Source organism: Fulmarus glacialis, unplaced genomic scaffold (genome assembly GCF_000690835.1).
Source record: "Fulmarus glacialis isolate BGI_N327 unplaced genomic scaffold, ASM69083v1 scaffold4276, whole genome shotgun sequence".
NCBI classification, from domain to species: domain Eukaryota; kingdom Metazoa; phylum Chordata; class Aves; order Procellariiformes; family Procellariidae; genus Fulmarus; species Fulmarus glacialis.
Genome location: NW_009216090.1, coordinates 4973 through 31211, shown reverse-complemented (window position 1 = coordinate 31211; position 26239 = coordinate 4973). Strand labels below are relative to the sequence as shown.

The 26239-nt window shown below is 43.2% G+C and overlaps 1 protein-coding gene across 1 annotated transcript in view; it reads left to right on the top strand.

Annotated features, from left to right (window-relative positions):
* MAP2K5 (mitogen-activated protein kinase kinase 5) overlaps positions 1 to 25551 on the top strand; it is a 131459-nt gene extending 105908 nt beyond the window's left edge. The window contains exons 19-21 of the mRNA XM_009579158.1: positions 294 to 355; positions 2697 to 2742; positions 25434 to 25551. Of these exons, the coding sequence (XP_009577453.1) occupies positions 294 to 355; positions 2697 to 2742; positions 25434 to 25538 (213 nt within the window). The 3' untranslated portion in view covers positions 25539 to 25551. The remainder of the gene's footprint in view (positions 1 to 293; positions 356 to 2696; positions 2743 to 25433) is intronic.
* The last annotated feature ends 688 nt before the right edge of the window (positions 25552 to 26239 follow it).

Genomic DNA, 26239 nt, shown 5'->3' with positions numbered 1-26239 from the left:
TTTTACCCTGTGGCTATCATTGTCCTTTTTTCACCTCCCCTCAGTGTCTTTCCACATGTTTTTATCCATTGTGTAATACTCATTAGTTGAAATTCAGTGTTTTATAACACATTCTCAGAAGAATTTGTACCTTTCTCCCTCAAATTCTGTGCGAAAAGGGGGTTTTGTCGCTTCCTTGTTTTTTTCCTTTTTTTTTTTTTTTTTGTTTTGTTGTCACTGTTATATTAGTCTCCTTCTAAAAAAAATTATCTTCTCTCCTTCTGACTCTGCTTCTTGTTTCAATCCAATCCCAGGAATCGCCCGTCCTTCCAGCCGGGGAGTTCTCTGAGCCATTTGTACACTTCATCACTCAATGGTAAGCTCAGTTTGCAAACATGCCATGCCCTCAATGTAAATGATACATGCCATTAACTCTGCAGCTCTGCGAGACCTTATGGCTTTCCTTGCATCCTTTCTGAGAGAAGAGGGACTTGGGGGCCTTGGGCAGATGGGGCAGCAAAGCTAAGCAAACTGTTTAAATTATGTAAACGTTATTTACACAAAGGGTCGTAAAAGTACTTACAAGGGTTTTTCGTGTTTTAATAAACCTGCCCTGAATGTGGGTGCAGTCTTGTGCGCTGAGACTCCTAAGAATTCATCTGGGGGTAAAGAAGCCACAAAGACTCTGAATATCATTATTCAGGGCTTTTTAAAATATTACTTATAAAATTGCCTCAATATTTAGAAAGGCAAGCAGCCTTGATTAATTCATTGGCTTTTCAGTAAGTAATTTTTACTGAGCGTCGTATTTTAAAACACACCACTGGGTATATTTTCTTTCCTTAAAACTGAATAGTTCATTGAAAACCTTTTAAATTAAAGGAGAACTGGGGAGAGGAGGAATTTGTAGAATAAAGAATACAGTTCTTCAGTGATTAGTGAATAAAAATCTTGGGGGTAAGCTATCCTAAAGAAACAAAGTGAAGGGAAAAATCTTTTTTTTAACTGTCTCATTCTTATTCCGCTCCCCCCCCCCCCCCAAAAAAAAAAAAAGACAGTCATTTATGTATGGCAGAAGAAACAAGCTTGAATTCTGTAAAAATACGATGTGTTTGACGGAGAAGCATCCCTTCTGCGAACATGCGCTTCCAGGGCTGGATGCTCAGCTGTGCTAAATCAGATGGAGCCATCTCAGTGTGTGCCACTGAGAGCCGCAGCCGCGTGGCCGAGAGGGAATCCTGCTTCAGGGATGCGTCCTCGGCAAAAACAAGGCGCTCGAAGCCCTCGGCCCCACGCAGATCGATCTATAGGTCGGGCTTCGCAGCACTTTCAGGGTCTCTACCGTATGCCAGCAAAAGTCATCTAAATAAAATTGAATTTTGAATACATAACATAGGAGAAAGTGCCTCTGAGGACTGACATAGTATGTAACAAACAATGCAGACACAAAAAGCAGTCTGATTATTGGTTAATTAAAGTAACTAAATAATTAAAGTTTGTGTAACATAGGCCTCCGTTTTCAATAGTTTCAGTTTACAAGGAGCAACGCTATTTGGAGGGTTCTGCAGCGCAACTAACTGATGTGCATGGAGGTCTATGCTTTTTATCCCTGCAAAAAATTGATGACAGAGCGTTTTTAAAAAATTCTCATTGAGGCAGAGGGAGGGATAACCTGTGTTAAAATTTCCACAGATGTCAAACTGAAGCATAACTGATGGTGGCTAATAGCCTTGTTTTCCCTGGGGACGCAGCTACTTTGGACTGTCAGATTAGGACTGCTACCAACCTACTCGTCAGACAGCTTGCGTTACTTGCTAATGCCTGTATTATTTGAGGTGCTTGTAGTTATTTGTAGGGAAGGTAAATTGTGTCATTAATACCTCCGATTTACAGCACAGATCATCTAGTATTTTAGATATAGTGTTATATTATATTGGCTGTACGTTTTAGTGGGAGGCATTACTGTTTAAAAAAAGCAAATAAGAAGAAACTATATACTATTTAAGCAATCAATTCCTAATAAGTGTTAGAGATGTCAAGTGAACGGCATATCAGACTTTATGACTTTATGCCAATTACGCCATAAACACTGGCTGTTTGGATGTAATCCAATTAGTCAGTAGGCAGCTCCTGATGGTCACCTCTGTGCCATGTTATTGTGTTCCGTCATGCAGCTAAGCACAGCCTTCAATAGCTAATTGCACCTGTTGCACAGAAAACTAGGACTATTTGGATGAGAAACATGATCTTATAAACAGGTTAATGCTGTGTAATGAACTATCACCCTGCAGTGTAATGGAAATAAATGTGAAAAAATTAAGGTAGAAACCCCAGGGTATTGTGCATTCTCCTGAAGCTGTTTAGTGTTAGAGTTAAATTTCCCACCTGTTTGTATAATACTTTGTGTCGAGCTATGTAATAATCCCTAGCAAAATGAGAGTCAACTTACTGTGCCTTCTGAGCCAACTCTCTATATTTGCACACTTTCATGGTTACAGTGGAGACCACTACATCCCATAAGGGAGGGATGGGAGGGAAGGAAGAAATCCATTAACATTTTGGCCACTGTTTGGAACCCTGTCTTCCATTGGCACATGATAAAGTTAAATACGTTTAAATTCTTCACTCTGTGTTAAAAGAGGATAGCTTCAATATTTAAGCAAGTAGAATAAATGAGCAGTTGTTTATATATGAACATTTTGTTTTATGACACATAGCATGAAAAAGCAACCAAAGGAAAGGCCAGCACCTGAAGATTTAATGGTAAGTGAAAGTTCAGAGCCCCTCAGTATGTATTTGTCTGTGAATACTTTTTAGTCATGTATTTTATTCTGCATTTTTCAGGATGTACAAATTCAAATGTAAACTCTGTCTGGCTTGTGCAGCAATTACATGTTCACAGAGAGCACACAAACCAAAGGTGAAATTATGATTCCACTGAAGTTAATGGCTGTTTTGCTGTTACCGTCATCGTGACCAAAGCTTCACTTGTGATCTGGGGAGTTAATACAGAACTTTCACAGCCAGTATCAAGTTTCAATCAAAACCATTTTGATGCTTAATACACTTTTTTTTCAGTTTGTATGTCCAGGGATTACAGCTTAATGTAGGTCACTCTTTTTCGTCATTTGCCAGTCTTCACCTTTCGAAATCTGAAGATTGAAAACAGAGGATATGGTGTATTTTTAATGAAATGCAGGAGCTACTGTATTCACTTATATTAATGTAAAATGAAATTAGATTGGCTAGAGAAGATTGAGGTAATATGTAGCTTTGGTTTGTCCGTAGAAGGGCTCTCAGTGTTGGAATCTGAGCTCAGAGACCTCTTCTTTTGCTTGCAATTGTCATTTTTTCAGTAAGGCAATAATAGGGTACCTGCTCTCAAGCTGGTCCCTTGTGGCTGTGCATTTAGTAGAGAGTGCTGTTTTGACTGTTTTTAAGCAGCTAGAAAAATAGTGTATCAAACAATTATTACAAATATTTGCAGTAACATATTGTAGATAAGAATTTCCTCTGAATCGCATCGAATATCTTTGATTTTTAAATGTTTCATTACTTTTATTTATATGCTATGTTTCCTGTAACTTGGAAGTTTATGTAAAATCATCAAAATATCTAGGAATAATTTTAGCAGATTTTAACAAGATAAGGACACGTTTGCATCGTTTCATTTCTTGCTTACATGCTGCGAACTGCAAGTAGAATAAACAAGTGTTTCTATTGCAGCTATTCTCTAGTTAAAGGCTAATCTCTGAAGATGCCCTGGGGCAGATATTTCACAATCCAGACTAGTCTCAATTTAGATCCTGGTTAGTAAAGTATTTAACTGTGAATCTAATTTTAAGGATATTAACTTCAATAGTTCTACATTTGAAGTTAGGCACCTCCTTAAATACCTTGGTAAAATGAGGCCTTAAAGTTTATCAGAGCCCTTCCACTTTGTGGTGTTGTGTGTCTCGTATGAAAGGCTTACACTGCCTTATTTTGTCTTTTTTATTAACTTTTGATGGTTGGAAAATTCTTGCAGTTAGTCACATCTGAGAAAACTTGGAACAGGTTCTAGAGATGTAGACACATTTACCTTGTGCACTATTATGCTATGGCTGGATAGCTTAGCTATTAAAACAACGGAATAGGGTTTCATAAAACCTATATCTGTTTGTAAATGCATGTTTCAGTGATGCAATAGGCCTGCCACTTATAAATAAAACATCTACAGATCGCACATACCCCCATAAGTATATATGTATGTTTGTAAGCAATAACACCACTCCAGGGTGTAGCGTCATAAAAATGAGGCCAAAGGGTGAGTGCCTGCAGTACCAGGGTAGTGCACAGATTTATCTTTACAACTACATGCCCTGGAGTGTGCTAGTCCCCTTTTAAGGAGGTATTTTGTAAAATATTTTTAAAATTATAGCAGCTCAGGAAAAAAAAAAAAAGCCTTCCGACTTTTTGAACAAAATCTTTTGTTTAATGCATTTTTCCCCTTATGCTACTTTCTATTCAATTATAAATGAACTTGCAACAACAAGTCCTAAAGCATGGAGTAGACTGAAATAAAGGAGTGACCCAGTCCTTGCCTGCGGTGTGGCTGACCCTCATAAGCTGCCCTAAATTCCCTCCTCCAGCCTGATGGGCTCAGAGCACCCCGTGCTTTTCTGTGACAGACTCACTATTAGCTCAGTGGTTGCTCGCCAGTCAAGCCGTTTACGTTCTTGCACTTACCCAGTCTTGTCAAGGAGCACTTTATTTATAAAACTCATATGCACATATACATTAGCATATATATACGAACACACACATAATATATCTATATACACACGAGCATATCTGTACATATGTCTACATATGTGTATATAAATTACCATACTTCGTTGGAAAACGGGGCCAGAACAAAAGCTGTTAAATATCCTCTGAATTCTAGAATTGCTGACCGCCATATCCTTTCTAATTCCACGTCATCTGTTTCTGAAACTCTGTTGTAATTCTGATGGGTATCTCTGTGTTAACTCTCAGGGTAGAGTGATGCAGGTACTGTCAGTGAGATCCTGGACTTGTCAAGGTCAGCTTACCGTTGATCTAAATGAGAGCAGGATTTCACCTTGTTCATTGGGTTGGGTTTTTTTTATTTAGAAGAAATGTACTAGCAAGGATGAAAGGTGTAACACAGGTAATCATCGTTAGCTTCAGACAAAACAGTGGAGTGCAGGCTTTCTCCCCTATGGACATTAACCGTACTGGAAGTCACTATTTTGTAACCAATTTAGTATAATTAAAGACTGAAAGCAAAATGAAAGGAGCAGAACATCAATCTTTTTCTACTCTCCTGATAATCGGTGAATTGTTAAATGCATTTTAAGAGCCGACTAACAATACCTGGAGTGCCAGATTGGCAACTCCAGTGAAGTCACGGGGTTACATCAGGGATGGATTTACCCTGTCTATCATGTTAGGAAGCCCTTTTTTATCAAAGTCAGTATGCACATTTTGTTAGAAAATAGGGCCAAAGCCAAGGCTGTATGAAATTCCTGGATAAAGGCTTTCTAGTACCATAGATACTCTTGTGCAAGCGAACACCAAATTTCCAAAACAGCTGGCATAAATCAGGTTCCTGTATTTACACTCGGTCGCTATGCCCTTTCTTCCATATACCCATCCGCAAAACAAGATATAACATCAGTTTCTCTGTGTATATGTAATCAAGGATTTAATTGTTTCAAAGTATTTCAAATTAACAGACTTGTTCCACAGGAGTGAAAAAAAGTAATTTCACCAAGCAATGGGAAAATTGTCCATCCAGGGAAAGGAACAATCTTTATAATTTACCGGTGGTTATTCTGAACCTTGTGTTTAGTGTCTGCTCTTTTGTCTCCAGTTTGTTCCCTCTTAAGAAGAGAAAGGCTTACAGTCAATTAAATTGAACGTACTCCTGTTTCAGCACCAGGGAAGATGGCACAACATCTTAGCATATTCTTCTGTCTTTCTTCTCTTCCTTTCCAACAAGAAAAGGAAAAACTCAACAAGTCTTCTGTAATAAGATTTTTTTTTTTATCCTCCCCCCCGTGAACTTCCTGTTTTCATTTAAAACATGGAGTTTTCTGGCATCACAAGCCTGGCTCCCAGGGAAATGCAGACATAGACGTATATTTAGCGAGTGCGATGTGGCGGTACGGGTAAGGTTTAAACTCCCACCTGTGCCACGTGTATGGGTAGGCATCTGCGGGCTGGTTTGGCTCAGGAAGCTGTAGATCTGACTGTATTTACGGTATTTTTCAGAAGCTTTCCATTCTAAGCTCTATTTAATGGAATCTATGCATAGTAAGTAATCAGGTCAGAGAGAAGCAACATCCCCTGTTTGAGATCAATCGCTGGCTAATACTTTATCTAGGCCACTTTATTATCTCATGCTGATTCCATTCCCATTCTCCTCCTCCTTTGTAGCATGCACTTCAGCTGTGGTAAAAGTACGTATCGCATACATATTAAAAACATATACCCATTCTATCTGTATGTAAATGTGTGAGACACAGCTGGATATTGCAGGAGTTTGATTTACTAATAGTTATTATCTGTTCTAGCTGTTCAGAAGCAAAGAGAGTTTCAGAAAACAAGCTAGCGCAGAAATTGCCTTTATGATATCACTATCCTGCTTTGGTAATTGTTTAAAATCTCTTCTTTAGCTGGTAGCTTGGCCTTTTATTTTGCAGATTGTATGCGCTTTTCAGAAAGCCAGCAGAATTGTTGAAGTCTCTTGTTGAGTTTTTTGTTAGTACAGCATTGAACTCTACCGTGCTACATAGGGCTATTTAAACGAAAGCAATTTACTTAAAGAAATTGTATTTGAAATACCAAAAGCCAAACATGTAGCAGTTATTCCTTTATGCTTTCCCATGGATGCATAAAAGTACAGTCTGCTTGGATTTCTCAAGGAAAGTATTGGGCAGGGAGAGGCAATGCTTTTGGCCAAGGATGTAGTCGGCTTCTGCATTCCGTTACTTTTGCACAGATCTTCTAATTTTTATTCAAGTCTCCAAATTTTAAACAAAACTTACAGCTTTTCTCCTTTTTTTAAAATTTAAATTACTGATGCTTTTTATGTTGGTGTTCTATTAATTTAGAAGATTGTATGGTGAATTGTACATCATCTGTGTCAAAATCACTGACCTGCTGAAAAACATGTTGTTCTTTGATTTTTTTTTTTTTTTTTTTTTTTTTAATTTTAATGCCTGGTGCAATTTTGAAATTTCCCATTCCTATGCGTTCAGCAATCCCTCTTTCCATTTCAGGAATGGCATTGAGACCAGGCACCCTGATCTCGTTAGCTACAATGGGCATTCTTTCAGATAGATCGTTTGTTTGTATATTTAAATGTGTTAAGATATGTGTCAAAATATTACAGGCTCTCAAAAATGGATTCTGGCTGGCTGTTCCCCCATCTCCAAGAAGTATAGGAAATAAAAAATACAAAGCTTTTAAGTAGCTATATTTAAGTAGCTATATTGTAGAGGGTCTGGACAGTAGCGTTTCTCACCAGGTAGAGCTAAACTTGTTTGCAGCTCGTTGTGTTAAACCATTGTTTGTGGCTCTTAGGAAATACTTTTATGGTTTAAACAAACAAATGGAGCATAATCCTACCTGGATTTTCATATAAACCTTCGAAGTAAAGCCAATAAAATACTGCCACTTAACGTTTGTCAGTAAGAGGGATTTCCCTCAGCAGCTAATTTGGCTTTTGCATTATAGCAGTGGCAACACTGAGTAGCCGAGATGGCTGTAAAGGTTGGGTTTTTTGATGGTGTTAACTTTTGAGAAAGAGCAGAGGGCTGTCTGCACTTTGCTTTTCACAAACACATCCCGTAAATCTTTTGAAGACAGCTTTACAGATAAATGTTTTCTGTCTGTATCTATCTAGATGTTTATGCATCACTGCTGGATCACAGTGAGCCAAGAATTTTCCCTCTTTGGCTACATACAACCATTGGGTTTTTTTTTCCCTGAGCCAGTGCAGGATCTCCTATCAGCGATGATTTGTCCAGCATAAAATTGTCTGTGCTTGAACCTGTGATGGATAGCTTTGTTTGCAAACATTTAGACTCTCCTCTGTCACAATGATCCCAGTTATTCACCCCGTGACAAGCAGAAATTCTGACAGACACCAAAACACTCCAGATGTGAAGGAGGGGGCTCTCTCCTGATTTCCCAAGCAAAAACGTACAGAGCCAAGTATTTTTGCTGTTGTAAATATGATAAATATTAAACTGTATCTGCAATCTATCAATTCAGACGTACAGTGGATAAGGAGTTCTGGATCAAATCCTGGATCCATTGGAGGCAATGTCAAAATTTATATTGACTTCATTGATGCTAGGATTTCCCACTAGGGTTCGGATGCTCTTGTTACTGTGTGTTCATCATCTTCCTCGCTCAGGGCAGCTCAAGAGTTGGAGAAAAAAAAATGTATTCTTTCAGGTGGCTATGTTGCTCAGCTGAAGTGGGGAAAGGTGGGTTATGGATCTTTCCCCCTCTCTCTTTCCTTCTCTCTTAAAAAAAAAAAGAAAAGAAGCGGTCTCTGTCCTTAGGGGTATGATTTGCTGCTCTTTGTCACTTGAGAAATCAGCTATCGAAATGGAGAAATACATTATATCAGTGTCACTAAATTCAGCAATTGCAGAAGACTAAGATTGTGACAAGGTTAACTTGTGAGCGTTAGAGTTTTAAGGTGTTAGATTCATTCACTGTCTTCTGCAGTCCCATTGCTCATATGACCACTGACTTTTTACAGAAAATGTGGACATCTGACTTTCTAACATGCCCTAAACCCACACAATATACTAGCACTTTCCAGTGAGATGTGAAAAGAAATTTAACTTGAGTTGGCTCAAAGAAGTATTGAAAAATCTAAGGAAATTGGACAAAAACAAATTGGCAATGGCTTAGAGTGATACGGTTAATATTTTTGGTTACTTGAGTCTCCTGGGCTTTGCAGTTTAATTTGAGCAAATGTTTCATTTGGCACTGCTGGTTGTTCTGTAGTTCTCCAGACACAGAGACAAATATTTACATCTCACTCATTTTGGTAGCAGAACTGCAGATTTTTCAATTATGATACATTGAGAAGTTTTGCATTTGTCTTGTTGATATTTTTATGTCAGCTGTCTTCCCTCCATATTTAAAAAAAAAAAAAAAAAACATTAAAAAATCTGTTAACAGTTCCAAAATAAGAGCCATATATTTAATTCCCAGAATATTGTCCTTCCTGTTCATTCCAAATTCGTCAAGGAATTTGCTCTAACAGGCGACTGTTGAAATCTATGTACAATATTTATTTGTATAATAAAATTGGAATTTTGAATGGATTCAAACGCACTGCAAGGATTAAAATGCTGGCATTTGTGTGGTACCAGCTACTTGAGGGTCTCTATTCTGATTGGCACCTCAAGCCGCTCCTGCAGTATTAAATAAGAGTAATAATTCCCTATGAATAAGCGGAGTATAATGCAGGAGATACAGATATGGCTTCTTAGTGACCTGTGTGCATTATGCCTCAAATCCCTTAATCAGATTTGTGCCGGTTGATTCTTGCATCCGCAGAAATTCAGCTGGAGGATCAGGGCCTAAAGTAGTAAAAAATCAATTAATACTACTTTCTAATTTCTGCGGTTGACAAAAACGCATATAAATAGGGGACATTTTTCTACTTAAGAGGGCCGCACTGAAAGATTTTTAATTGGATTTTCATTGTGATTGACAGCATTTGATTATGACAGTAACTTTATTTGGCTGGACTGTTATAGCCCTCTTGTTCAGGGTTTTTTTTTTGTTGTTTTCGTTTTTTTTTTTTCCCCATCAAAGCTCTTTTTTATCCGCTGAATCCCCAGCGGAGCAGCAGTGCCTGTGAAAGAGCCTTTTAGCACCTTTGTTGCAGCCATCCCTGGTGATGATTGGACCCAGCTGGTAGTAGATAAGAAAATGTGCCTTTCACAAAGAGGTTGCATCTCCCGTCTCCGCCGTTTCAATAATTTTAAGAGCCCCAGAAACCTGTTGAGGATTAGAAGTAGCTTTAGATGTGAAATGAGTGTTAAGTATTAGTAATCGGGAGATTAGGGCCCCGGGGACAATGGGAGATAAACAACTGCAATTAAGGCAAATCTGCCAGAGTAAACAAAATTTAGCAGAAACAGATGCCCTAACCATTTTGGGGGATTGATTGGAGGGCACCGAGGAATCGATTTTTGTCTTGTTTACACTTCCAAACCCCTGTGATAAACTGGGAGGCTAAATATTTCATACAGCCTGATTTTAGTTAATTTTTTTCCAGCTCCTCACAGTAGGTCTGCTCTCTTCTAACAGTGACCAGGCCCGAGTTTATTCAGCGTTCACAGGGAGCAGCTAATTGTCTATGAAGGGCCCCTGTGTTTAAATGGGCTTGACAGGAATTTAAATTTTGTTTCAATCAACCTCTGTGCTCACAGCCTGCTCCAGTTTCTAATTTTTAAATTAAACATGATTTTTTTTTTTTTTTTTTTTTAAGCTGCGGCCTCTCCTCCGGAGCCGGCTGCTCGCGCTCCCACCCAAGGCAGCTGCCGCAGCACGGGAATGCGCAGGTTTATTAAGGCCATAATAGCAAAGCACGACGAGCCGCAGCCGTGGAAAAGTTCATTGTCCCATAAATGTGCATCTGCCTGTTTGGATTTAATGGGAGATGCTGGGGTAAATGCTCGGTTGGTGTAAATCGGGACGGCTCCGCCGGCGTCTGCCTGCACGGCTGGAGAGAGCCGGGGTTTCCACTGGGGAAAGGCTCCCGGTAGGGAACGGTGGCATTAAAATACAAGTCTGAGAATGGAAATGGTTTTCGTGGCCTCGGTCGTTTGTTCAGTGACCTTGTGAGAGATTCAAAGGAATTTTTTTTTTTTCCCAAGCCAACTAGTGGTGATATATTTTGCCGCCTTCTCTGTGTATTCAGCAGGGCTCCGCACGTCTATTCGGACGTCGTTTTATACCTGTGCTTTTTCTGCTCCTGAGAAGGGGTGATTTGACAGTATGTTCATGCTTGATGATTTAATACTTGCTTTATTTAGTCTCTTTACTAAACCTGGCAAACACGGGGATGTTATTTTGCACTAGATGCAGACGGTGTGTAGGCATGTAATGCAATATAATTGTACGGAGTACTTTTAAAAACAACTTGTTCATTTGCAGAAACTTCATCACGGAAATGCTAGCGAAGTGCGGGCTGTTTCATTCTCCCTTTTTTCTTCCAGACAGATCATTTTCTGGGTTTTTTTTGGTTTTGTTCATTGTTGTTATTTGTGTGTGTGTGCGCGCACGTGTGAGTATGCACACAGCATTTTCTACTCCAAGGTTTGGGTGAAAAACGTTTAGGAGGTTGTTTAACTTTACTCCAGCTTAGTGATTTTTTTTTTTTTCCCCCGTCAGTAGAAACCAGTTTCTCGAAACTTGGAGACAACAACTATTTTTTCCACCCCTCTTCCCCAGTCCAGGGGAACACTTAGACCCCCATTTGAAGGAAATCCTACATCAGCTTTTAATGTCTGACTAGCTCTGTTTGGTGTCAGCGAGACCAATCCTGTCTCACAGTGAGGCCTGAGCTGGACACTTCTGCAGGTGCATCTACATTAACATTAGCGTACAGGTCAGGTGTGCCCTTTCGGTATGAATCTCCTACTCTTTCAGAGCTACCACTCTCTCATTCTCATCACAGACAGGTCTTGAAGCTCATGAATTGAATCGATTTCAAATGAAACCAAATCAGAAGATGTGCTCCAGGCACACACCTAATGAGCTCCAGCTACTAATGGGCGCTGTGTCCGCAGACCAGACCAGAGCTGGTCAAAAGTAAAAGCTCTTCCATCCCTGAAACATTGCACCAACCGTTTCACTCTGTGGATCTGCTTCTGTTGTCGACAGCTTGCTAATGTTGACATACTCTTATCAGCCTTGGGCCACTCTCTCTATTCCTCTTCTACAGCTCTTCTTAACCTCAGCGGCACTTGCAAAAGCACGCTCCAATTATATTTCGGTTGCCTTAGTTTTTTTTAAGAGTCATCACACAAAAAATACCGTTGCTGGGAGTTAGTTCGTTTTGTTAGCTAAGCACCAAGGAGCATGCCAAGTACAGTTATCAGTTTAACAGCAAATATCAAAAGCAAAACTGCTGTGGAAAGAATGATCTGCAGATGGGCAAATAGACTCCTCTGTGCCACAGCCAAAACCAAAACTCTGTAGTAAATTTAAGACTAGTATATGCCACAGAAGGAGAACAGCAGAAGTCAGAGCTATCCATGTACCCACCCACGCACGCCCTGGGGTCCTGCAGTAGGAGGGGATTGAGTTGTTCGAAGTCGGGTCCTCGCTACAGAATTCAGAGGAGCTGCACTGAATCCTGCTAATCTGACCTGAAAAAAAAATCCCTCTTGACCCTGAGTCTGATGATGATTTGCCAGCCTGAACACATCAGTCAAGGGCACAAGGGGTCTCTGAGGAGTGTTTTTAAGGACCACCAGCACGTTGTTTGGCTATGGCCAATGTTGAAAAAAGGATTTTAATCATAATGGATAATCTGTACTGCTGTTTAAAAAAGGAAATTCAGCTGTGATGTGTGGACAGTTCCTCTTCAGGTTAAGGTTTTCAGGTTTAAGTTAAGCTGTTCTTCCTCTTGGTCTATCCGATATGTGTGGGGACTGCCGTTGCTTAAAGACAAATTCTCTAAATTGCAGCAGAATTTTGGTGCCTCAACAAAACTACTAAACCAGCCGAAAATCACTTGCAATTAAGATTATCATATAAAAAGTAAAAGTGCATTGGTAAAAGTTAATCTACAAATAGATAAATAATATGCAAAAAAACACCCCGCGAAAGGAATCCTTCTCAAAAAAAAGGATAAACAAGAAATATAGCTCCAAGACTTCACCGCTTAGTAGTGTTACCCATTTATCTTATTTTGATACATTTTGTATCATCTTTTCACTATCTTAAATCTCATCGGAGGGATAAAATCATTAGTGTGCTAATCTAGATAGCCATAGTTCTAACACTGACCTAGGCTAATCTGCCTTTGCAATTTCAAGAACTATGTTTGACTCCTCTGAAAGTAACCTTAAATTGTAGTCTTGTAAGAATTCCAGAGCTGTATCCTTCACTCCTTCTCCTAATGAGGTTATGACCAAATGCTCATTATAATTGCTTTAGACTCCTTTTAATTTTCAAGCTTATTAATCATAAGAAGAGTTATTTAAAATTGCATAAATTAATCTTAGATTAAAAGCCCATCAAAGCCTCGAAACAATTAAGAATAAGTAGGATTTCCCTGGGGCAGCAAGTTTTATTTTAATAGTGTAGTCAGGTGGATATCAGAACATTGAAGTATGGTAGTGATTAATGTATGCAAAATTTAAATGAGAGTTTTTAAATGGCAAATCTAAATCACATATTGACCTAACTGTAGGCTTTAACTGCATTGTCTGTCACATATTTAAACTGTTTAGTAATCAACATTTTAATTACAGTGTATGTTAGGGAGGCCGTGTAACAAACAAAACTCACCACTTCCCGACACTCTGCGTGGAACTGTTTAGCAGGCTGGGGCTGTGCTGCCAGCTGCGCAGAATAAGGAATGAGGAAAGAGAGCAGAAACTTCAAGGAGACTAATGATACTTGATTTTGCTTATGGGTGTGTTCTTGTCCCAGCTTCATCTCCGCCCAGAAAACGCTACCGATCGATGCGGCTTTCTGGCCCTCTTTGCTACCCTCACCGTTCTCTCGACAAATCGGTCCTTTCTGCTCTCTGAGCTGGCAGAAGCTACAGGTGATGTCCTTATGGGGCTGGGAAATTCTGTGAAAACATTACCTTCTAGGTGCTTTTGTCTTCTGGCTCTTGGGAGTCCCTGTGCCCTCAGCCTGCTTGTGCCACGCAGCTTTGCAGGCTCCTGCAGATCTATTGAAGCACTGTGTCTTTGGCCCCTGCTGCGGGAGATTTCACTCTAGCAGCCAGCCAAGAACAGGCTCTCAGGGATGCTGAATTCCTCACCAAGCACAGCGAGAGGCAGTCCTTGCCCTGAATAGTCACTATTCTGAGCATAGGAACTGGGAGAGAGAATTGGGCCAGTCAACACTTGGTCCCAGATCATACACAGCCATGCAAGTACATAGGAAAAGCTGGTACTTTATGGTTAAACTTGCTGTGATTTGACATATGCGGTCCCATCGCTGCAGGTGCCACATGGAAGAGGCGAGGAGGCTTCATTTCTGGAGGAGAGTGTCTCTCAAAGCAAGGGTTGACCTTGCTGGAGCTTTGGGACACTGGGGGCATGCTTTCTAGACACGCATGCTAAGCCTCCCAGTCACTGCTGTTGCAGGCACTTCAGGCACTCACCCTTCTAATCCCATGAGTCAGTCCCATGGTCAAAACACATCCTAAAACTGCAAAAGTAAAACAAGAGATGCAACAGCCAGATCACACTTAAAACGTGTCTTGCAAGCTCTTTTCACCCCTGTATATATTCTATCTCCATGGATCAATGCGAGTATCTGAAGCCTTCAGACTCTTGTACCCCACTCAAGCCTTAGAAGCGAGCGATGGAGGGAAGCCAGCTGCATGGAGCAGCTCTGAGGAGGACTCTGACACCTTCTGTGCCTGTGAATTAACAATGTGTTGGGAGTCGGCAATAGAGTATTGGCCTGAGGATTCCTCGCTGCTATTCCTGGCTGTGGGAGCAGAAATCGGCCTTGTGGATAGCTAGCACAGATAATTAGAACAGCATTTAGTTTGGCTTGTCCTTGGAGGCAGGAGTTCTAGATGTAAAATTCTCCACTACTAGAGGCAGTGGTAGAGTGATGAAATCTTATACGTGCTGAGGTCACTAGAGGGGGACACAGGGTCAGTCTGGGGTGTTTTGGGTTACTCAAGCATTTCATATCTCCAGGTGTCCTGGCAAGATAGTCCAGCTCCAGAGCTGAGGTTTGTATTTGTCCTTTTGGAGGTCCGACTTGTGTTCCTATTAAACATGTGAATGGGCAAGAATTTCCTCTTGAGTAAGTGCCCTCAGTTAATTACAAGAGCTGTAAATAGCATGGACGTATCGGTAGCAATTGGAGAACTAGCTGGGATGATAACTGTGGTGCACTGTTTTACAGCCAAGTTCTTATTTTCCAGGATTGCAGGGCTTGTGCTCCTTCAGCCAGCTAGGGATGAGATGCCAGCCAGGCTTTTCTGATTTAGCATTTGCACTGTGGCCATCTGATCAAGCTTGCCTTTGAACACAGAGGGCACCTCCAGTGGAGGAAGGCATGGGACATCGCAACTGATTGAGGAGCGTAACAAGTGTCGTGATTTGGTCATGTTTTGTGCTGAGTTACTGTAGACACAGGCTGGAGTTCTGCTAAATGGCTCTCAGATGTGGTGGGGTGGGGTGGAAATGGGTGCAGATGCAAGCAGATGGGTCCCAGGTATCCTGCGGGCAGTGATGGGGCTGTGCAGAGCTGGGTCAGAGGATGCTTTCCCTAGGTCTCAACTCCTACTGCCAGGGAAGCCTTAACAGTGTCATCAGGGATTAGGGAACGGCAGGGAAGGGGAGCAGGTTTCCAGTTTTCATTTTATTCTTAAAAGGTGCCCCAGTGCTCAGAGGTGCCATGTTTTGTGCAAGAAGAGCTCTGTGTTGATGCATCTGATGCACCACGGAGACATTCAATGCTGCAAAGCAGTGATGTGCCATTTCTAATATTGCCTAATAAACTGCTGCATTGTCTTCTCCCTTCCCCCCCTTTAAAAAATAGCATCAAAATTGCATGTTAAGCGGAGAGTGAGCTTCCTTTAAAGCAGCCTGTAGCCATCAGTAATATTTATTTTCTCTATTTGTTTTAAGCCTGTGAAGACTGTGGTTTCCTCCATACTGTCCTGATGGAGCCCTGACCAGCAAGCGTGCAATGCCCCTAGCCCTAATGTGCCATTAATGATAGGTTAATGTACAGTATAATGTTTTTTGGACTATGGGTTCATTACACTTCTGAGTGCAAGGTCCTTCTGCAGAGCGCCCAAGGTCCCATTGCATTATATCATGCAATAAAAATACCCTTTTCATATCACACGCTAATAAACTGTATTTGAAATGCTGTCTAAGGGCACTGCCATCGTCTTGATAGTCTGTGTCTGCAACAGTTGGGATCTTTTTATTATGGTTTTTGTTATGCTGAATTCAAATTTTTAAATGAAATGCATAATTTGTCTGTGCTTCTTTGTAATAAATGGAGCACAGTCCTTTAACTGCACAGTCTGGGAGGATTTCTGTACAAGAGAACATTAAAAGGATGGCACTGTTGCAACCAACAGCAATGCTGCTTATTTTCTGACATACCTTGCGTAAGCATGGAGTCTTTTATTGTCATTTCTAACTGGCTAGGTGTTGTGGTTACATTTGGGTGTCATATAGTCATTAACATAAGACCTTGGTCCCTCTAATGGTGTCCCTCCTTCCTCCTCTGTATTGATAGGGTTTATGTTAACGTCTGTCTTTGCAGCTCGCTCCTGGCTGCAGGGAAGACGGGCTTTCAGCATGTCGACAGGCAGCCCCCAAGTGTTTGCGGCAGCGGCCGTAGCCTGTGTTGGCTCTGCCGGTTCTGCCCGTGGCGTTGGAGCAGCGGTGGTGCTCCACCAGACCTTGTGAGCAGTATGGCACGTGGTGCCTCGACGGCGCAGCCGGCGCTGGCCTTGGCCGTGCAGGATTGAAAGTCAGGGCTCAGCTTTTCTTGCCATGGAGGAGAAAAGAGGAAGAGAGGTGTCCTGGTTCCAGCTGGGATAGAGTTAATTTTATTTCTAATGCTGTGTTTTGTGTTTGATACGAGAAGAATGTTGATGGTGCATTGATGTTTTAGTTGTTGCTAAGTGGTGCTTACACTAGTCAAGGATTCTTCAGCTTCCCATGCTCTGCCGGGTGCACTGGAAGGTGGGAGGAAGCATAGCAGGGACAGCTAGCCCAGCTGGCCAATGGGGTATTCCATACCATATGACGTCATGCTCAGTATATAAACTAGGAGGCGTGGTCTGGCTCGGGGATGGGCTGGGGCGTTGGTCGGCGGGTGGTGAGCAGTTGCGTTGTGCATCGCCTGCTTTGTATGTTCTATTATTGTTGTTGTTATTATTATTATTACTACTGTTTTATTGTGTTCTATTTCAATTATTAAATTGTTTTTATCTCAACCCACAAGTTTTCCTGCTTTTGCCTTCCTGATTCTCTCCCTGATCAGAGAATTCTCTCCCCGATCCCACCGGGGGGGGAGTGAGCGAGCGGCTATGTGGTGTTCAGTTGCTGGCTGGGGTTAAACCACAACGAGAGGTCAGTGCCCCAGGAACTTACTGCTCCAGTCCTCTGAAATCACAGAAGCATTGCTTAAGGGATGTTATTTATTGTCTGCCTGTCCTTCGGCAGTGTTTAGGAGCCTCAGCGTTGGCCTAAACCTCCTTTGTGCTATCCAAACGCGAGTGTTTTAAAGTCCGTGGCAGAGGAGCCTATTTATGGGGTAGTCTCTTGTAGCACAGTGAAGCTTTCATCTTCCTTGGACTTGTGTATGAGAGGCAGTGTAAACTGTTACGTATGCATTAGATTAAATAGCTGAAAGGATTCAGGTAGCCCAGATTTGGGGCTGTGGGTGATGCACAGGTCTTGTATTAGGGCTGTGTCCCAGGGGGACTTCTGTCTCCCCTGGACAGGTCACCCTCGCTCCTACCAGCAATGCCGGCGAGTAGATCCGGAGCAGAGCTGCACGTGGGCACCTGGTGCTGCAAAAGGCCCATAGGTCTGCAGTTGTGCCGAGGACGCGATGTGAAGTCTGTTGCAATAAGCTCTGGGTGGGTTAATATCAGAAACGAAGATTTCTCAGGCCAGAGGAGAAGGCCATGAAAGCAAATTGCTGAGTTTTAAGGGTAGGTAAAATTACAGAACTTTTACCCTTGAATAATGGCAATTTAATTGACTGGGCTAAATGATTGATGGCTTGTGAGCAATGAGTTTGAATTACCAGGGCTGTGTGTTCAGGGGGGCACTGCCCTTTTAATTTCATGTCAGATATTTAAATCATTTACATCACCTTCTGCAAGGCGCTCCCCTTTGAAAGAGTTAACCTGTCTGGTGGGACACTGCAACTTGAGAAATGTACCCTTTATCAAGAGAATGAGATGAGACAAGTTCATTTAAAAAGCCTGGTTTGTCATTGTTTATCTAATTTTCGGAGTTGACACACAAAATTAGGCTGGCTGACACTCACTCTGGGACTATCCCTGGCCCCGTCCTGCCTGACCTTTTCGGCTCCAAGCTGCTCTGCGCTCGCCGGCGGCCGCGTCCCCTCGGCTGCAGAAATTGCTGTGTGTCCTAGCGAGCCAGACCCCGGCCGGGGTAAGGCAGGCATGGGGAGCTGTTTGGTGGTGGCTTTTCAACATACTTTATGCTGCTTGGGTCTGCTGGACATACTGATTGCCAGGTATTTTTAAGGCTCAGTGTTTAAGAATTGGCAAGGAGGTAGTTACTGCTTTGTAATGAAAGTGCGTAGAAGTCTGAGCAAACATGAAGTGCGCGGGGATGGGATCAGCTCTGTCATGGGGACGTCCTGTAATACCTTCGGGCTCCTCTCATGAGCGTCTCTTTCCTTGGTGTCATGCTTCCCTCCGTGATTACGCCTGTCAGTGTTGTGGTTACTGAGACTCAGATGTTGGCTGAACCATCACTGGTGGGGCATGAGCAGAGTCTCCATTACAGTGATTTTACTAAGGAAGGTTTAATGTCAATCTCTTATTTGCCAATTCACAGTGGACGTAGGTGCCAGTGTACAAGAGCTGTGCTTTCTGCTGTCGTTAACGTGCTGTTGGAGCAGGGGTGCTGGGTGCAGCTCAGCACCCCGACTCTGCTGCTGCCCTGGGGGATGTGAGTGCAGGACTGAGCTGTGCTGGAAGCCAGCTAACTTCCCCATCAAAAAAAGTGATGGATGGATGCTGCAAAAAAGGTATGCACGCCACACCAAGCGGAGAGTGTCATCTCACTAGGGCAGTGAGAAACCAGCCACTGCAACAGAAAATGCATTTCAAGCTTCCACGCGTTTAACTTTCCTCAGTGTTACCTCGCAAAGCAAAATAAATCTATATGGTAATATTTAAGTACAGCAGGTTGCTTGTGTTTGTTTTAGAACATACTGCTCACTGTTTAAGTCAGGGCTGGGACTTTTATTTGTGGCTGAAACACTCAGTGGCCAGAATTTATTAATAGTGTCCAAGCTGTTGTGACTATCATTTTTTTCTTTCTTGAGGTGACAGTTTATCCCAGCCCCGTGCAGCCTGGGCATGCAGTAGACCTGGAGGGTGCAGCTGCATTTCTCCTTTAGCGGTTTTGATTTTTACCTGAGGTTTTTTCCCTTTGCTTCTTCCTTCCTTCCCTATCTAATCTCCATGCCCCTTCTCTCCACTCTCCCTTCCAAAGACATCTCCAGTTGAAGGCACTGCTTTCTGTGACGTGCATGTTTTGGACTGCAGGAGTTAACGGTTGCAGTACTCTGGATGCTGGAAAAGGGGGGAATGGGGGACTAGGTGCTGAATACTGGTGAAATGCGGAGAAGCCCTCAGGGTGACTTTGTGAAGAAGTTGCTAAGAGCAGAGGAGACTGCTGCTGGTGCAAACGCGGTGGTTGGAGAGACTTTGGAGGAAATCTTAAACGTTTTCCCTGAGACATTTTTGGATGCTAAGCCACCTGCACATCCCTCTCACATAGTTTGTAGTGCATTTTCACTTCAGATGTTGCTGTAAGCAGGCCAAGGGCAAGTTTGATGGACTCGTGCATTGCCCGCAATTCTGTTTTGCTCTTTGATGTGTTTTTATTGCAGTTGCAGGCATGACTGCAGCAGGCCGAGCGAGGTGTGGTCTAGTGAGGTCAGGTATTAGAAGAAGCAAAGTGGTTTTGGTGTAGACTTCCGCACAGGCCGTCCATGGACATTGTATATCCTTGTGCCGCTTGCGACCTCCTTGCTCTCAATGCCTGACGTGAACATGCCATGGGATGTCCACCAAGATTTGCAAAGACAGGTCCCACTGACACTGTAGTCTTAGCTTTGGTGGAAATCTCTGTTTTCCCATTCCCTATTAAAAAGGAAATGAACAAACGAACAAAAAACCGAAACAAAAAAAAACCCCGAACAAATAAAACCAACAAACCAACCACCAGATTCTGAAAAACAGCTTCTCGTAAAAACATCTCTTCAGCCTGAGAAAAATCCTTCCCAGAGCAATATAGTCTAAAACCAAGGAAAATCTAAACAGCAGTTTCAAGTTAAACTTATTCCTAGGGAGAAAACTGAGTGTGTAAAACCCCAGGCTTCAGTGGAATAACCTCACAAAACAAAGCAAATAGGGTGAACAGCACGGCTAGCCGACGTTTTCAACCTTACATAGCCTGCAATTTCCCTTTGCGTGTTGTGAGTAGCTTAAATGCAAGGATATACTGGGTGTGAGGTCTCTTCCTCCGCAGGGAGCCTCCATCGTAAAGGAGATTCACGGGAGAAGCGGACTGGCTTTAATAGCTGTTTTTTAATTGCCCCAATGCATCTGCTCTTCCCTGTCTGTGGGCTCTTGCTGGTTTTTCCCTAGTTCTCACTAGTGGCCTTGACTGTTGTTTTGTTTAAGAGGCAAAACAGCTACTTCTAGGCTATCTTGCTTATAATAAGCATTTACCTTGCAGTTGGACTAGATGATCATTGTAGTTTCTTTCCAACTGAAAAAATATTCTAAACCTTACTCTTGCACCTTTTGCACCCAAAAATATCGAAGTGCTGGGCAAAGCACGCCTGCACTGATTCTCCCAGCACTCTCGTGAGAGAGCAGAATCATTTATTCCCTTTTTAACCACGAGGATGAGGGAGGTTAAGCAGCTGTGTGAAGGTCATGCTGGAAAGTATGTGGTATCTTGGGAATAAACTCCAGGACTCCTGTCTCCGGGTTCTCTATCGTGCCCTCTCCTGAATTGTTTTCATAGGTAAGAATCAAGTAAACCCAGGAATAATTCGGATTGAATTTGTTTAGTAGAACAGCGAAACCCAAGCATACGTGGGATGTCTGGAGTAGGAGGTAAAAAAAAGAGGGTGCAGTCTTTTTTTAGAGTTGTTCCTGATGTTAGACATTTAAGACCAAAGCTAAAGATTTCTAATAGCCAGATGTTGGAAGGAAAAAGACGTTGTCCGTATGCTCAGTGCCGCAAGCATCTGTGTACTTAAGTGCATCATTTTAAGATCATCCGTCTTCTCTTGGTAGCGCTGAACTGTCCGCTGCCATCCTCAAAGCTCTGGAATGGACTCTGGTACCTCTGGATATGTTCTTCCTTGGTGGACCGTTTTCCAAGCAACGACTGACTGTGAGCACACACACATCTGACTGGAGCGGAAATTCAGAGCGCTCTGACAAATTTAGAGTTGCTGTCTACAGCTGAGAATGGCTGAAAGGAAGCAATTTGCTTCAAAAAAGTGAATACTGGGAGAAAACATCTATTTCTGTAGCAGTTACGAAGAGCAAACTCGGAAAGGTCGACTGCAATGGCAGGTAGCAGCTGCCCACAATTTCAAAGGCCTGGAGATAAAATTAAGGGCTTGGAGCTGGAGCCTGGTGAGGAGCACTGACAAACCTGCGAAGGGGAAAGCAAGTTCTTTGAACTGACTTCGCTTTGGAAACCTGTAATCACACGAGAGTCCCGCTGCAGCCTCCGGTTTGCAGGAGTCGGGTGCTCTTGTATCTGCAGACTTTGGCATCTCGGTGGTGGTTTTCTGGGGGATGTGCACATCCACACGTATTGCGGGCTTTCACGCAAAAGGAGTTTTACATAGAAAAACTCATGAGCTTTCTTCAGACTGCAACCGTGCCGTGTCTGTTGTAGCTTCACCCTAGTCACTGTGGTGTTTTTTAGATTCTGTAGACTTTTGGCATGGTTTTTTTTTTCCCTATATCAAATTTGAGTTATAGACTGAACAGGATGAAGCTTTCCTTGGGGGAAAAAGCAGGGCAGCCATCGGGTTAGAGCCTGCAGTGCAAATGTAAGGTGTTCCCAAAGGCTGTCTGTTGTGTGCACCCGGAAAATAAAGAAATCCAAGAAGGAGTGGAGACCACTGGCGTGACCAGGTCAGGCTGATACTGGAGAGGAAACCCAGGAGTGCAGCTTCTCCCTGTCCAGGCTGAAATACCGACTGTTGCCGCGATAGACGTTGCAGGGCAGTGAATGAACGCTGGGGAGGAAACACGTGTTGGGTATGACCGGTCCTAGTGCTCCTTGCACAGCCGGTCACCAGCACCGTGCCCTGCCTATGGCGTAGTTCTTGCACTAGCAGTTCGTAACAGACCTTTCGACATGGGGTTTGCTCTCGCGGTTACACCAGCAGCTGTTGAAATTATTCATATACTCACTGATGATCAGCAGTGAGGTTTGTTGGGAGGTGACTGGGGTACGGTTGTTTAAATTTTCTCTCCACCAGCATCTGGCCGTGCTTGTAGTGTGGCTCACAGAATAAACCTGTGCAGTCTCTTACACTCTGCTCTTGATGAATGGATGGGGAAAAGTTTCATTTAAGTAGTTCCAAAGGAAGATCTGTTTCACAGCTGAGAGATTAAGCCACAAAATGTCCTGACGGGTGCAGCTGTGTCTCCTACCACCTCCCAGCTCTTTATTAGCTTACAGGCAAACTTGCTTCTCCTCTTTTCCCCGCTTTCTGGGTCTCTCCCTCACCTTTTTTTAATCTTAGCCTTTCCTCTTAATACACCTCTTGTCTCAAGTCTGTGGGCTGTACCACCTCAACTCTCACTAGTTTAACTGTGGGAATTAGTCCTTTGACATGAATGGAAATGAGAACTGGCTCCCAACAACTACTGATGAGTTCACCTTTATGTGTTTATTAGCTCTGTCTTGCCTCTTACTATGGTGTTCCTCCATCTTCACGGTGAACGAGCCACATTTGGAGTTTTCCCTACCAGTAGAGTACAGCAGAGATTGCGATGTGAGAGGAAATAAAGTAATGTGCTAGCTCTATGGGCTGCAGGGACCCATAGCTGCCAGTTTGGGGATGCTACTGGCATGGAGATTGCTATGTGCTGGTTTTCTTCTCTGAGCTTAAAACACAAGGTGGCAGAGCTCATCGGCACCTCCGCAGCAGAGCGGCAGCATCTTTCCCTTCCCCTTTTCAGGCTGAGATGTTGGGCGCCGGGAAGTTGCTGAGATGGAGGATGCTCCGTGTGTGCAGGCTGGGTCACGAGGGCTCTTACGTTGCCCCTTCCTTGCATTGCCTTTGCCAGAAGCCTGTGGAGGTGCAGCCAAGCATCCCACAGATGCATGCCCAGAGGGGAAAGCTGCCATTCTGCCACGTCCTGGGGTTGTGGCTGGCTGGAGCCCGTGCTGCAAAGAAACTCAGCCCAGGGCTGTTAGGAAGCTTTCAGGGCACCTAAAGCCAGTGTGGTGAAATAAAACACTTGAGGCATTTGTAACTCTTCATGGCGTGGTCTGTGTGTCATGTTCTCCGGGTGTGGACCTCTTGCTTGACTAAGTCACTCCACCAGAGTATTCCTTCCATCTTTCCTCTACGGGGTTAACTGGGAAGGCAACTGAGCTGGTCCCAGTAGGATCTGAAGAAGGGCTCTCCACATCTCAAACTTCTCCCTAAAAAGTTTCAGCTGAGATTCCAGCCATCCCAAAGAGTTGAAGCAACACCATCTCACGCTTCCTCCATAATTCTTGTAGATAATGGCGTATTTTATTCCTGTGGCCCCTGCGTTTGCTGGCCTTGGCCCCGCAGAGTGTTTTATTGCTTCGAGCTAATGCTGCGAGGATTTATTGTGCTTTATTTAGCCCGGTGCTGCTTCATTGCTCCGCTCGGTGCCATCCTAACCCAGCGACCACCAGGCTTCCCAGGCCCTGCGTCAGACCTGCGCTCGCTCTCCGTGTGCCGATTGCCGTCGTTCACCGCTGCGGCTGGCGTCGGGCTGCGCGTGCTGGTAATTCCCACATGTACGTCACCCTCCCCAAAGGCTCCCCGGCAGACCTACTCTCATTACTTTTAGGCGTTGTTTGCAAGAGCTATGAAGTTTAGTGTTGCGAAAACTGAGCTGCTTTTGAGTGATTTGGAGTAGAGGTTTTCATCATCTGTGATGGTTTCTCCTGGCGATTGCTTTCTTTCAGTCATTTATGTAATTGCGGCACTTGGTTTCCTGTGGATTTTTATACTTCATTTGAGATTCATCTGAAGATGGCATGTTCCCATCTCTAGGAATGTGGCCAGATTGAGACATGAGCTGTCTAAGCTGGCTGCTGAAATGGCAGGCCATATTTTTGTTTCATCCTGAGGTGCTGTTCTGATTTTCCGAGGTGTCTAAGACACAGTCTTCCAGTGTCTGCAGTAGCCGTGTAATTCATGGCTGAGAATATTTTATAGTTATCCCTCTTTCCATCGTACTTAATTCCCACAGGAGCTTCTCATGAAGACCTGTTTCAGTTACACTTAGGTGATATTTTCATTTCCATATGGACTTATCACTCCAACTGACATGTACTAGCACGTATGTGCATGAACAAATGCCTTTCCGTATGGGCGCTGTGAGTGCTGCAGAGCCTGGCGCCTGGTCCAGCTGCATCTGCAGGCACAGAGCTCAATGACCAAGTAACAAGAGGAATTTAACACTTGCAGGGATATTTTTCCTAGGTAATTTGTAGGACCATTCGTTTAAGGGATGCCTGTGCTACAGGGGAAGGCATAAGGTTTCCACTGATAAAAGTCAAGAACACAAATATAAGTGAATGTGGCATTCATACAGCTGCCTGTTTTCACACGCGAGTGGCACGGTTCAGTCTCTGCCCTGCAAACCAAGTCGTTCAGGTGGTGAACACAGACTGCCCTTACGCTTTCCTTTCGACAAAGGAGAGCGTTAGGTTGATACACATGAAAGAGGTGCACGAGGGGGCTATTAAAGAGAGAAACTTTAAAATCAAACAGATCACAGACCTTTACAAGCAGACTGGTAGATTAGTGTTTTTGTCAGAATATCTTTTTACCAAAATGTCATTTAGAAGTTGAACCGCCTGGCAGGCCATCCTAGAAAGGAGCTGGTTCAAAACACAATGAACTAATGGAACATTATTAAAAAAAAAAAAAAAAAATCGGTATTTTCAATGAGTGCTAGGCTAAGGCCTCAGTAAAGAGTCTGGGTTCCCCCAGCCCTCCCTTCTCTGTATGCACAATGTACGTGGATAATACGGATCCAAGAGGAAGTTCACTGGTTTCAGTCACTGCTTTATTGCATTTTTATGACTGTAACCACAGAATGTTCCAATGTATTTTTTCCAAAAAAAATTTCAAAAAAAACCAAACCTTTTTGGGTTTTCACGGGAAGGGTTGTGTTTATCTTGGCTAACTCTGCTTATCCTGCTTTCCAGGGCCACCCATTCATCGTGCAGTACAATGATGGGAATGCAGAAGTTGTGTCCATGTGGGTGTGCAGGATGCTTGAGGAACGGCGATCGACCCAAGGACCACAGTGAGCTGGGCTGGCTCACAGCAAGGCGCAAGACAACAGCTCACCCCGGACTAGCAGTACCAGCCCCGCGCTTCGGACTCGCAGTTTCTCTGGGTCATATTTTACAAAAATATTTTCTAGAAGCATCAACAAAATCTTTCAGGATATTTGTTGCTGCCTTTCCCTCACCACCACATTAAGGAATTTTCTTCCCACATTTCTTTTGTCGCTGAGCAATCTAGTGTCCTCAGATTATCTTCAGTTAAACTGTACACAGCCTTAAAGCAAGTATTTTATATCTCTATTTTTTTGTTATTGAATGTATTGTATATTTCCTGGCTCCAGAGTATTTTTTAACTGTTAGTCTTTTGCTATTGTACGAATGACATGCTGAGTGTTCAGAGGATTTCGTAAGGAGTTGTTGGCTGTATTTGAGTGCAGACATCCACAAAATGCTGGTTTTAAATGTAAAACCAAAGCAAACAAACAAAAAAAAGAAATATCTTGACTTGCCCATCCTGCGAGGAGGCGAGGGATTGCCCTTCCAGGGTAAAAGCACGGCAGATAGATCAGCATCACGCTATCAAATGGCCGGCGGTGCCTCTCTCCGCTCCCGGGCGCCTGCTGCTGCGGCTCGGGTTTGCTGGGGGGGCCAGGCAGGGGAGACAGACACAACACGCTGGTGTGTGCAAAGAGCATCCACGCTCGGGCACTGCAGGCTGCTCC